This window comes from Armigeres subalbatus, chromosome 2, assembly GCF_024139115.2.
Source record: "Armigeres subalbatus isolate Guangzhou_Male chromosome 2, GZ_Asu_2, whole genome shotgun sequence".
Lineage (NCBI taxonomy): Eukaryota > Metazoa > Arthropoda > Insecta > Diptera > Culicidae > Armigeres > Armigeres subalbatus.
In genome coordinates, this window is record NC_085140.1 from 158,272,677 (window position 1) to 158,286,409 (window position 13,733).

General features: G+C 41.5%; 3 protein-coding genes across 3 annotated transcripts; 1 reads left to right on the forward strand and 2 right to left on the reverse strand.

Annotated features, from left to right (window-relative positions):
• Positions 1–328: 328 nt before the first annotated feature.
• LOC134215370 (F-box and leucine-rich repeat protein 13-like) lies at positions 329–2,747 on the reverse strand. The gene is made up of 3 exons (XM_062694577.1): positions 2,609–2,747; positions 1,696–2,537; positions 329–1,591 (listed from the first exon to the last, which is right to left on the reverse strand). Exons 2-3 carry the CDS (start codon positions 2,515–2,517, stop codon positions 734–736), a joined length of 1,680 nt encoding a protein of 559 aa, XP_062550561.1. The 5' UTR covers positions 2,518–2,537; positions 2,609–2,747; the 3' UTR covers positions 329–733.
• Positions 2,748–8,022: 5,275 nt separating this feature from the next.
• Positions 8,023–8,559, reverse strand: LOC134211081 (small integral membrane protein 12-A). The gene is made up of 2 exons (XM_062687674.1): positions 8,295–8,559; positions 8,023–8,235 (listed from the first exon to the last, which is right to left on the reverse strand). Exons 1-2 carry the CDS (start codon positions 8,422–8,424, stop codon positions 8,102–8,104), a joined length of 264 nt encoding a protein of 87 aa, XP_062543658.1. The 5' UTR covers positions 8,425–8,559; the 3' UTR covers positions 8,023–8,101.
• An 84-nt stretch (positions 8,560–8,643) lies between these two features.
• LOC134211080 (transcription initiation factor TFIID subunit 2) lies at positions 8,644–13,026 on the forward strand. The gene is made up of 7 exons (XM_062687673.1): positions 8,644–8,824; positions 8,892–9,843; positions 9,903–10,771; positions 10,833–11,456; positions 11,531–11,923; positions 11,982–12,636; positions 12,705–13,026. The coding sequence occupies exons 1-7, from the start codon at positions 8,781–8,783 to the stop codon at positions 12,927–12,929; spliced, it is 3,762 nt and encodes a 1,253-aa protein (XP_062543657.1). The 5' UTR covers positions 8,644–8,780; the 3' UTR covers positions 12,930–13,026.
• Positions 13,027–13,733: the final 707 nt, after the last annotated feature.

Sequence of the window (13,733 nt, forward strand, 5' to 3'; positions counted from 1 at the left end):
CCGGACAGCAATCCTACAAAGATGGCTAATGTTCATTCGTCTAACGCTAACCCATGTCTTCGTCATGTTACCATACGTACACCGGGAGTCACAATGACCATCTTTTGAATGATCATTCGATTCGAATGCACTTTCGAACAAAAGCTCATGTGAAGAAAAATGTACCATATATATGCTGCCGTCATACGTGTATTTGTCCCATGTTTGCTGGGATTCCCTATATACATGGGACAGTTATGCGTATAACGGCAGTATGGGCCACGTAAGTGTAGAAGATAAACAGTTATCAGTTCTTTCATAATCAAATATCAGGAAACAGGAGGGTATATACTTTTGAAAAAAATATATATTTAGATATGTAATATAATTATTCTACAAGTTTTGACCACCACGACACAACATACAGCGAAATCACTAAATTTTGACTTTCGAACATCCTCTACTTAATGGCCAGAACCCTATTAGTAACAGTAGCATGTAGTAATCAATCTAAAAACGATATTTTAAATGACGGCCACATTCTCTTGTAAATACACACCACTCTCCGAAAGTTGATGTAAATATCTGTTTCTCTACATCAAAAGAATGATCAAAATTTGAACCGGAATTGATCGATTATTGTGCCTTATTTAAATTGCGGATAGGTCGTATTACAATTGAGGCGCCATAACGACCAGTGCCCATCATAATCACCGACATCGCCACCGCAGGTATCCGTATCACACAATGCCCACTAAACGTACAACGATCGTATACTTCGCATACTTTCCAATCGCTGTTTCGCGGCATCCGTCAGTTGCGGACAGTTCATCATGTTCAGCCACACCAGCGTTCGGCAGTGATTGATAACGTGGTCCACCGAAGAGTCCGTGATTGCTCGACATCCGTCCAAGTTGAGCAGCTTCAAACGTTTCAAATCTCGACACAACATCAGCACCGCACTGTCGCTAATCCGCTTGCAAGCATCCACATGAACATACTCCAGTTTGGAACACTGGCGAACCAGCGCACGTATCCCGAAATCGGTGATGTTCAATCCTCGGAGATCGATCTTCTTTAATCGCGAAAAACTGAGGGCCATTAAAGTTTCGTCCGATAGATCCCGACATCGGCTCAAATTAAGGTAGCACAGCTTGGTGAGGTTGGTAACAGCAAAGAACCGAATGCGCTCGAATGGCATGTTCACGCTGTCGAAGACGGTCCTGCTGAAGAAGCTGTCATCGATATCGAACGTACGCTGCAGATTCAAATATTCCAAGGATTTCAGGTGCGCAAATGAGAGCTGCAAGTCGTGGATGTTCTCGTACGAACATTGATATAGCGTCAAGCTGCGAATGTTGGGCGATTTTTCGAAAAATCGTGGCAATGTGTTTCGGGAAAATGTGGCAGCTGATACGTAAAGTTTTTCCAAATTAGAGTTCTCATATGAACTCAAATCGAGATTACCAGCTACATGAGTCGCGTCTGTAATTTTTAGGTACTCTAATCGCTGCATATTACGCAAAAACGATTGGTGCAAATTGTGTACTCGGCATATGTGCAACTTTATCCGCTTCATATTGGGGAGGTTTCTGCTTATTTCGCTGAGTATCTGAAATTTTTGGAAATATTAGTATTAGATTTTGTGGCTTATGTATAAAGCTGTATGCTATGTTCAAGTTTATATACGAAATGTGGAACTGTAAAACGACTCACCTGATCATCTGCCGGAAAAAGATTGTCAATGTTGAGATGCACTATCGTCGGTTGCACCCGACTGAGTTGAATAATGTCGCGCTGCTTTAAATCGTAACTGGATTTTAGCGAGATCTTCTTCAGCTTTAGCCTCTCGATTGTGGATATTTTCTGCAGGAGTGTAGCACTCACTTTGGTGTAGCTCAGGTTGATTCCTTCCAATGTGCTCCGCACTGCTTGAACAAACTGCACCAACTTCTCGCCCCACCCTTCGAAAGACGAATAGTTCAACTTGAGGACTTTCAGCCTTGGACATATTTTCTTGAACATATCGAAGCACTCATCGTACACAAAAATTGATCGCAGGGTTAGTGTTTCCAGCTTCTCCAATTTAAAATCGACAACGACGTCCTGGATGTGGAAGTCTTCGAATTTCGTAGTTTTCAGAGCCAAGTACCGCAAATTGGGGGTGAATTTAAGCAGCCGGATCAGCGTATCTCCCGATAACGAACAATCGTTCAATGTAAGATCATGCAGGTTGTCTCCTAGCGAGCGCCACAAGGTGTTGCTCTCTTCGATGGCCACCGCCTTAAGGGTGGCCTTGGCGTAGCTGCTCTTGGATTTAGACAGAACTCGGCTCCGCTCGCATCCCTCGTACAATCGGCAGCTTTTGAACGATAGCACAAACCGATCCATCAGGGAAGACGTGTAACAAACCGTATCATACCAGTGACGGCAAGTAAGCCGCACCTGTGCCAGGTCAGACATGGGCAGATGCTGAAATATGGTCACCAAAATTTCCGTAGGCAGTCGAGGCAGTTGATGCGCATTAGGTGGCTCCATGGCAGGATGAACGTCGCTAGCTGCAACAGAAAGTGTCGTTTAAGACATTTCTACCGCCGATATTTCTATTCATTTCGATTATTGTTATTACCTTGTAATTATTGAAAGAAATTGACACGACGCAACTAAACAAAGCCGAATATTCACGAGATAACTTTCACGGGAAAACGGGATTGTTTGTGATGGAAAATTCTTCTGTCATTTACGCGGAGCACGCAAGCAAGGTTGCCAGGCGATGCAGATTTTGTTATGTAGAACTGACAGCATATATATATATAATCGCGATTATTTTTCCAATTATACTTAACTAACACCTCTCTCACTTTTAGCTAACGCCCTCCTTAGCTGTGCGGCTACAAAGTAAGCAAGACCATGCTGAGGGTGGCCGGGCTCGATTACCAGTGCCGGTCTAGACAATTTTCGCATTGGAAATTGTCTCGAGTTCCCTGGGCAATAAAAGCACTCATACAATAGGTTGTATTTGCAAAATCGAAGCAAAATTGAACCGTTTGTTTGAGAAACTGCATACTCAGGAAAATCGTCACATACTTTATGGCAAAAATTCATGTATTTTGAAACATGAATATCATGCGTCGGCACATACTTAATTGCATACAAATTCACACATGGATACTATGACCCACATGAATAGTATGTGTGAACACTCATGCAATGAATGTGGGCGCATGAAATATATGTGTCGAAAATATGGAATCCATTTCGCTACCCCCATTGCAAAAATCCATGTGTGAACTCATGAATATAATGCGGAGTTTTTTGTGAGTGATATGTAACATTTTTGGCCAAAATGAGATTTTTATATATTCTGAATCCTCGTCCAAAAATACGTATTCTGGCAAAAAATACGAAAAAAAATTTTGTTCAGGAATCTATGAATTTTTTTTCGTTTGTTTGATAAACTGCATATGTCCACGCACTTTGAAGAGCAATTTTGAAGTACTGCTTACAGTTTTTTCACCAGAAGTGCCCCAGAGTGTTGAGTTTTGCCAAAAACTATTGATCTGTATCGAAGAAATCGAAAGATTCGGTGCCAGTTCGTTCAAAAACAGTTTTTTTGTTGTTTTCTCGAAATTGTGTAAAATGGACTTATGCAGTTTCTCAAACAAATGAATCAATTCTTCACACAACTAATGACAGTTCTTTATTGATTCTCACAGTAGAGCAGCAGAGAGGAGGAAATGGCAGCCATGTTTCACTCAAACTATAACAAATATGGGTTTTCCCATATGTGGGAAGAGCAGAATATGTATGCCTCGACATCGCGAATTTGGCTATCATATTTCCGAAGGAATTCCATTGATTTTTGACGTAAACTACGTCTAAGGGGAAGACTCGGATACAGGGTGACAAATGAAAATTTCCAAATCCGAGACCGTCACGAAATCATGTAAGATTTTGAACGTTAATAGCGCATTCATCTTTCGATGGATTTTTGAGATTTATATATCAATCGACTTGGAAACTCTCCACCAATTTTCCAGTTATATTAAAACATTTGATTATCAACGTTAAAGTAGGGTATTGGACCATTTTGGCAGCACCCCTTTTTCCCGTTCGCAACGTGAGTCTCATTCGGCCGTCGTTCAGTGTAGTTGGTTTTTGGGCTCTTCTTTTTGTGCGGTGCTTCGCACCAGTTTGCCACAAAAAGTAGGGCCAGAGCAGTGACCGCAGTCGGCGATATACATACAAGCGCATGTTTGTGCAAGGATAGGATGATCGATTGTTAGCAACGGCAATGCAATGTCATAATGCGATAATCGCAATGCAAATGAACAAACATGTTCGATTCAAAGATAACTTAGGAAAATGGTAAGCCATTTTATGATAAACTGCTAATTGTTAATTATATTGTTATTATTAAACTAGTCGACCCGGCAGACGTTGTCCTGCATAGTAGGCGAGAATGTGCGTTCCTAACTGCCCATGCAAAGTTCTCATAGGAATCACAATTTTAGTTTTTCACGATTTGCTCAACTTTACTCGTAATTTTCGCATTAGAAAATATCATATAAACCCGTCGGAAACTATAACGAATGTTTCTGCTGAAGAAATGAAAAAAATCCATCCAGCCGTTTTCGAGTTATGCGGATACGAACACAGACCATTTCATTTTTATATATAAGATATGCGCCAAAATCAAAAGAATTCAATTTTAATTCAGGAAGTTTGAATGCACTTCAGATACTCTGTGGGTACAATCATGCGGGGCTTATTGTATACGGCTATAGCTTCGGAACGCATACTTTATTGAAACGGGCTATAGGTTATAATAGAACTATTACCTTCTAGCTCCCGGATCTAAGATTCTTGCAATTATATTAATAATATGGTTGCACGAATATGTTATCCATAATGCCACTGCCAGATAGTGGGAGTTAGATTGTAATAAAACAGCACAAATACCCTATTCCCGTCCGCAGCGCTTACTACTTACTACTCTGGCGCATCTCAACCGAATGGCTTGGTTTTTGGTACCGTTCTGACTCAAATCCCGAATATGACTCATATTCCGAACACTGGCGTTTTAGAGCCCTAAAACTAAAACTGTCATTGGTTTTCCGCACTGAGGATCAAGATAACAAACGAATTCAAACTCCCGTGGAGAAAATAACACGAATTAAGTTAAAATGGGCATTTAAAAGCTAAAGTTCGGAATATGAGTCATGTTCGGAATTTGAGTCAAAACGGTACATGGCTAGTATTTGTTGATTTCTAGTTGGCGCAACCGGGTTTTATCGACTCGCGCTTCTTTGTCGGACTCAACAATACGACTATCCCTTCTCTGCCAACTACTCCTCGTCACTCCAAATAACAGAAGGCGGAAATTCTGCCAAAGGTCCAAGGCTCGTATTCTTCCACCAGTGATGATTCGATGCTCTGACTACCATTGGACAGAGGCACCTGTTTGTCCGTAGCCAGAGCAGAGATTCTTTGCAAGATCCAGGGCCGATGCGTATCGTCTCGCATCTGTCGTAAAATCGCTAAATCGTGGTACACGCACTCACCAGTATACACCCCCAGCAACAAACATATTGCACATCGATCACAGTAACTTATATATCCCGAATTCTCTCACAATATGGTTACTAGAGTGATTCAAATTTTGACTTTTTTGCCCCCTGATGCTTAAACGATTGCATTTGCCATTTTAATAATCCTCCTAAATTTTAAGTTGATTTGGATCTAATTTTTAGCAAATTTGGATGTAATTTGACTGTGCATTTAAAGTTTGCATGGAAATTACTATGGAAACTAACCATAATGTGAATGACCGTTCCGTAAGGTGGTCCATGAACTATTTAAATATAATCAACACATTGAGTACACAGAATACTTCTCAAACTGAAAGGCAGTTGTTGTTGCGAAGTGATTTCTCGTTTAGAAGCAAAGTTATGAAGAAAACAAAAATGCTCATTTTTGATATTGATGTTATCGAATTTCCCACGATTCAGTATTTCCTTAATAAATTTTCTTGCGAGCATCAAATCGTTTGGCAACAAAGACGGTCTGTTTCATTGTAAAATTTCCTGTATTGCCGGTGTACTCATATGTTTTAGAACTTGAAGGAAGCGTTAGGGAACGGTTTTCCATGAAAGCTACTGTTTTCATAGTAATTTTCATACAAACTTCAACCGCGCGTGCTCACTCAAATTAGATCCAAATCAACTTAAAATTTAGGAGGATTATTAAAAGGCAAATGCAATCGTTTAAGCATCGAGGGCAAAAGTCAAAATTTGAATCACTCTAATGGTTACTGCAACAAGATTGGCTCAACGTGTGCTGCTGGTTGGGATATCATAACCATGTAACGCTAGTGAGTTATTTTTATTTCAGAACAGTATTATTTAATAATCATACTCCACTATTTCCACCTATATATTACTACAAATAAACTAGAATAGTGGTCGAAAACTTAGAATGAAACTGAATCCCTACTAATTTTACTCTAAGTCGAATGCAACAGTTGGAACTGTGAAAAGCATTATTACCACTTGGGGTTTTAAAGTTAAAATTTTAGGTTATCGTACCGTCGTCGGGGAGACAACGGGTCAAATGGGGGTGAGAATGGGTCACTGTTTCAACTACATAGAATGCTTGTAGAATAGATTTAATGTATCTGAGAACAATAAAACTGAATTATAAATGACCTTTTTGAACGATTTTGTTATCCGACTTCCAGATTGTCGGTGAGGGCTCGGACGTCACCCCTGAATACGGTATCCAACAATTTTTTATATTTTAAGTTATGGTAATTTTGTTCTAAACCAGTGACATAAGTAATCGAATGAATTATCTTAAAATATGACTACATTCCTCAATGCACCAAACTATTCTACGTAGTTTACGTTGGGCGGTCGTGTCTTGTACATAACCCTTCAGATTTTTTTGTTTGGGATGAACCACTGCGTCCATTTCATTGAACTTTTGTAGTATACCCGTGTCATTTGTTTAGTGCATGTCTTTCTGCTCGATTTCTATTGAGAAGAAATGAAGTAGTCGTTTTAATTCAGATATTTTCTCAAGCTTAATGTAAAGCCTCTTTAGATTAAGGTACCGCTATTTATACCCTTTGAGAAATGGCTTATACCAACTCTCAAAGGCGCGCCCCTCAATCAGTTTCGGCTCAACAATAAGTGGGATAATACTGATTTTGGCCATGCAGATAGGTCGTTTTGAAAATTTTGTCTTGCTTTGTCTCTGTTTATTTTAAATATTTTTTTTCAAATTTGATATTGTCTCAATATAAAGACCATATAAGCCGTTAAGTATTTTAAGGATTTTTTTATTGTTATATGTTTGTTCTAATAGATTGTTACTATTATTTTTTCAACCAGCATTGAATCAGCATATCGCTAGTTCAGTTGAAAACCGGAATGGGGGACTATCGAAGTTGGATTTTTCTCGCAATTCGTAAGTTAAACCAAACTTCGCTAGTAGTGCGCTAGTCTAATTAGGCCCTTATTGGCTTGCTACTCCAACTTCCAATGGTTTAGAATAAAAGAAACGTAAAATCCTTCGTGTTTAGCATTATTATGGCAAAATATAACAATTGTTCGAAATTAAAAAACTAGAGGAAATGACGGCTTTGGCAGGTTTTGTTCTATTATTGTCAGGGGGTTTTTTGTTGACCAAATTTTATGAAATTTGGCCAAAATATTCTTTGGTATGCAAAGTATGTTTAGGCCAAATTTGAGCAAAATTAGTTATAGAAAACCCCCTGACAATAATAGAACAAAACCTGCCAAAGCCGTCTATCCCCCTATATAAAATTCTTTGTACTGTACTTATGCAAAATAGCAAAAATTCTAGGGGGGCTAATTAAATCATAGCCCCGCTGTAGTTACGCCAATGGGTGTGCACTATTCGGAATAAACGAAAACGACATGAGTGATTTAAAAATATCCCTCTACTCGCTTGAGAGTAAGAAAACGCCTTTATCCGCAGCACTCAGTAGAAAACAAGAGCTAAGGACATTTTCAAAAATCATGCTAATAATTATCATCTTTTTATTTACAAACGAACGCATTGGTATTCAAATATTTATGTGTTGGATGAATAAATTTTACTTTTTCTCAAGTGATGGAGAAAGGTTCCTCCCCAAGACGTTTTCCTTGTAAACCAATTTATCAACTTTCGTTGCATCCTTGAGATGTTCCTCATCGGTAATCCGTTCCACTCGTTTCTCTTCAATCGATTCTAAAATATGCATGAATTAAAACAAACCAGGAACGACTAGTATAGTTGAAACTACTTACTGCTGTATGGCGTGTACTTGTCCGAAAGAAGATTCTCGATGTTGTATCCGACGACACCTACAACGGCCGCCACCGGTAGCGTAATATACACAGCGTTTGATCTAAGAAAATGCACGATTATTGGCCACATTTTGAGCTCAAATGTTCCTAAAATACTTCCGCTTAAAATACTTCCTAGTTTAAAGATTAAAACTAGAATAAAAACTGGAGAAACTCGTATCGCGATGTGATGCAACTGACGCGTTGTTTATGTTTTTCCGGGAAACAGCTGATTTTGACAATTTACAAACTGACAGCACTATATGCTGTCAATTTACTGTTATTCGGAACTTTTCAGACTACAACCCTGGAACAGTTATTTCCCGGCCGCGGCGTCGTTTTCGCTGACAGAAGTAAATATTGATATTTTTTCTGAATGGAAGCTTGAACATATTTTTAAATTTTTCTGTAAAAATGTGCATTAGTTTCATGTGATTCATATCAACAATGAAGAAGGAAAAGACGGCGGACAATGTGCGGCCATACAAATTATAAGTATCTCATTTTCTCAAGATTCTTCCTTTTGTTTTGATTTTGTCTTGTTTTCCCTTCCATTACAGTGCATCAAATCCTCAGTTTGACCGGTATCAGCTTCGAGAGGAAAAGCATCATCGGATTCGTGGAGCTGACGATTGTCCCAGTCAAGGAAACACTTAAAATCATCCGTTTGAACTGCCGACAATGTCGAATCTATCGGGTCATCTTAAACGACAGCTACGAAGCCACATTCCACTATTTCGATCCATTCTTGGACATTTGCCAGGGTGAAAGCAAGAACAAGTCGCTGGAGGTTTTTTCGAAATGCCACCTGGAGGCGGCCAAGAAAACGGACGCTGACCACAATGCGGGAGAGCTGGTGATCGTTGTTCCCGATCAGGCTACCCATCTGATTGGTGAAGGGCGAGGACTGAGAATTGGAATTGAGTTCTCGCTTGAAGATCCGGCAGGCGGAGTCCATTTCGTTATTCCGGAGGGCGAGGGAACCATGGAAGAACGATCTGCTCATATGTTCACCTATGGACATGAGAATTCTTCGAGGCTTTGGTTTCCTTGCGTGGATAGCTATGCGGAACCATGCACCTGGAAGCTGGAGTTCACCGTAGATAAAAACATGACGGCGGTTTCGTGCGGAGAGCTAGTTGAGGTGGTCATGACACCGGATTTAAGAAGGAAAACCTATCACTACACTGTATCGGTTCCGGTGTCTGCTCCAAACATTGCTCTGGCCGTGGGGCCATTTGAAATTTACGTGGATCCACACATGCATGAGGTGACACACTTTTGTCTGCCACAGATGATGCCACTTCTGAAGAATACTGTCCGATACATGCATGAAGCGTTCGAGTTCTACGAGGAAGCGTTAACGCAGCGTTATCCATTCAGTTGCTACAAACAGGTGTTTGTGGACGAGATCGATAACGATGGAAATGCTTACGCCACTATGACGATATTGTCCACTCATCTGTTGCATTCGATTGCAATCATCGATCAGACTTTTGTGTCCCGGAAGGTAATTGTTAACAAATTAATTAGCTATTATTCAATGTTTCTCAAATTACATGCTTTCAGGTGATGTCTAAAGCGATCGCCGAGCAGTTTTTCGGATGCTTTATTACGATGCAAAACTGGTCCGATGCGTGGCTGGCTCGTGGAATAGCTGAGTACATGTGTGGATTGTACTCGAAGAAATGCTTTGGAAACAACGCGTACCGGGCCTGGATACGCGACGAACTGGCAGAAGTGGTTAAATACGAGGAAAAGTTTGGTGGAATCATTCTGGACTGTAGCCAACCACCAGCACCGCCTGCCGTATCGAGTATCAACCAATCCCCGGCAGCGCCGGCCAAAGCCTACAATGACAATCCGTTCTATTTCCCGATCAAAAATCTTCATACAATCTCACCAAAATATATCGAAATTATGAGGAAAAAGGCTCACCTGGTTATAAGAATGTTGGAGCATAGAATAGGCCAAGAGTTGCTGTTGCAAGTTTTCAACAAGCAACTGGCTTTAGCTTCAAATGCGGCTTCAACGAAAATCAGCAGCGGTTTATGGCACCAATTGCATATCTCGACAAACATCTTCACGAAGGCAATTTTTACCGTAACTGGTAAAGACATGGCAGTTTTCATTGACCAGTGGGTGAGAACTGGTGGACATGCCAAGTTTACCATGACTTCAGTTTTCAATCGCAAGCGAAACACGATCGAGCTGGAGGTTCGTCAAGACGCTGTAAATCAGAAGGGAGTTAAAAAATATGTGGGCCCTATTTTGATTCAGCTTCAGGAATTGGACGGAACGTTTAAACACACGCTGCAAATTGAAAACATCGTGGTCAAGGCAGACATCACGTGTCACTCAAAAAGTAGAAGAAACAAGAAGAAAAAGATTCCGCTTTGCACTGGCGAAGAAGTCGATATGGATTTGTCACCTATGGAGTAGGCAAAAAGGTATTTTTTAATGCTTAGCACCGTTAAAACTTTAATTTTTATTTTTTAGTGAGTCGCCCGTGCTCTGGATCCGCCTTGATCCAGAAATGACTAACCTCCGGTCAGTGCACATCGAGCAGCCTGATTTCCAGTGGCAATTTCAGTTGCGTCACGAGCGAGATGTCACCGCCCAGCTTGAAGCCATCGACGCCCTGCAACGGTACGCGTCACCAGCAACACGTCTCGCCCTAACGGACACCATCGAAAATGAGCAGGTGTTCTTTGAAGTGCGCTGCAAAGCAGCTGACTGTCTGACAAAGGTGGCCAATGCCATGGTAACGTCCTGGCAGGGTCCTCCAGCCATGTTGACCATCTTCAAGAAATTCTTCGGTTCATTCAGCGCACCGCACATCATTCGGCAGAATAATTTTACCAACTTTCAGCACTATTTCCTGCAGAAAACCATTCCAGTAGCGATGGCCGGCCTAAGGACAGCCCATGGTATATGTCCCCCGGAAGTGATCCGCTTCTTGTTGGATTTGTTTAAGTACAATGATAATACGAAAAATCACTACTCGGATAATTACTATCGGGCGGCACTGGTGGAAGCGCTGGGCAACTCTATAACCCCGGTGATATCCGTTGTCCATCAAGGCATGACATTGACGTCAGAGAACTTATCGGCGGATTCCAAGTAAGTTGTTTTCATTCATATTTCTTTTCGAAATTATGATATTCTATGCCAATTTTTTATCATACTTCTTACAGGTTGGTCTTGGAGGAAGTCACGCGGATACTAAACCTCGAGAAGCATCTCCCATCGTACAAATACACGGTATCAATAGCGTGCCTAAAAGTGATTCGTAAGCTACAGAAATGCGGCCATCTGCCGACAAATCCAAAAATCTACCGCAGCTATGCAGCGTACGGTCAGTACATCGATGTACGGGTTGCCGCCATGGAATGCTTGGTTGATTTCGTGAAGATCGACGGTCGCTGGGAAGACCTAGAACATTTGATCGATATGCTGGAGACAGATCCAGATCCGATGGCACGGCATAAGCTTGGTCGGTTGTTGATTGAGAATCTACCATTTGACAAGGGCAATAAGCATAGGCTGGATCGGGAGGAGCTGGCACTTAGGATTTGGAACAATATGAAGTAAGAAATCTTGATTCAATTTTTATTTCGCAGATTCATCATTGTCCTTTCATTGCAGTGGACTTCTCTCGCACGATACCCGATTACGCTGCGATATGGTGGATTTGTATTACACCTTATACAACACGCGGGTTCCAAATTGTCTGCCAAACCCGGAGCTAGCGTCAATTCTGAGACCCCAGAAGCTCGCCTCCTCATTCGCAGCAGTTGCCGATAAGGAGCCGGACCCACCAGAACCAACCGAAATTCAGCTTGATACATTCTCCAGCAAACGAGCTCGTTCATCGAGTCCGCTGGATATAAAACCTCTGGATTTGATCGACATTGGACCAACGGAACTGCTAACAGTGAAAAGCCGCGAAGCTTCACCCCTCCTGCCGGAAGAAATCCGCGAGGACATAATCGTAGAAACGATCGAATCCAGCATTAAAACCGAAATTGTAGTAATGGAGAAATCGATTCTCAAGGAGGAAATTGTTGATCTTGATGATAACAACTCGGTGACGGTGGTTGATTCTGCGCCACCGCCGACAAAGAAGCCCAAAACTGAGTTCTATTCGGACAATTCAATTTCTCTGCCGGGTTTAACGCCCGGCAGTAGCGCAGTAACCGGACCCACCGGGTTCGAGCCGGGCATGTTTAGCAAATCTGCGGAAATGTTACCGGCGGTTGCATCCGAGGCGAGCGTGAGTGGTAAATCGGATGGAAGCAAGGTAAAATTTCTAATATTCCAGCCTTATGTAGAAGAACTGTGGTTGTACAATCTCTCTTTCTATTTCAGAAAAAGAAAAAGAAGGAGAAAAAGAAGCACAAACATAAGCATAAGCACAAGCATAATAAGGACAAAGATAAGGAGCGCGATCGGGACAAGGATCGCGAGAAGAGTAAGGAGAAAAAAGACCCAAACATTGTACGGTTGGTCAAGGAGGATACGCAAGAAACGCTCAGCTCGGGAGATAGTTCTAGTAGGGATAGCAATCCAACAACATTGGATCTAACATTGTAAGATGAATACACTATCAAAAATTATGAAAACAAATATGGATGTCTAATAGAGTGTAGTAAATGTTTAAATTAAAACTTGTTCTGGATTTCTACAGAAACCCACTGAGTTGAAATGCTGTTTGACAACAAAATCCAGATTGCCGTGAAGCAATGCTCACTTGATACTTGATGGGCTACACTACAGCTCTTCGATGAACCTACGCCGAATGGAGTATCCTTCTCCACTGGACTCGATCCTGGGCCAATCGCTTCCAGTCGTCCTGAACATTGTGCACACTCAGGTCCTCTTCAACTGAGAAAAGGCATCGTGTACGCGTCCTTCCACGAAGCCTACGGCCTCTTCCGGGTTCTCTACAAAACATTATCTTCGCGTGACGTTCCTTTTTTTAGAAGAATTTTTTTTTCGAACATTCTCGAATTAAAAAAATGTTCAGAAAACCTCCCCCAGACCAATTTTCTGGCTACGCCACTGTGTCCACCTCACCGTAGTCTGCCTCGTTGTATAAGCTTAACAATATCCAGCCCTTTACATACCTGGTACAACTCGTGATTCATGTGACGCCGCCAGATACCGTTCTCCTGTTTACCGTCGAGTATTGTCCGCAGCACCTTACCACTCCGAAAGTTCTCCGATCAGCCTCCTTTAACGTCCACCGGAAGAATCAGAGTAGTATACAGCGCCAATTTTGTCTTCGTTTGCAGACTAATAGGCCCTATTTGCAGCTGCATTACGTCTTTTCTCCTCGCGGGTAACATCATTATCGCACGTCACTCAGGTTCCAAGATGCACAAATTCTTCTACTAC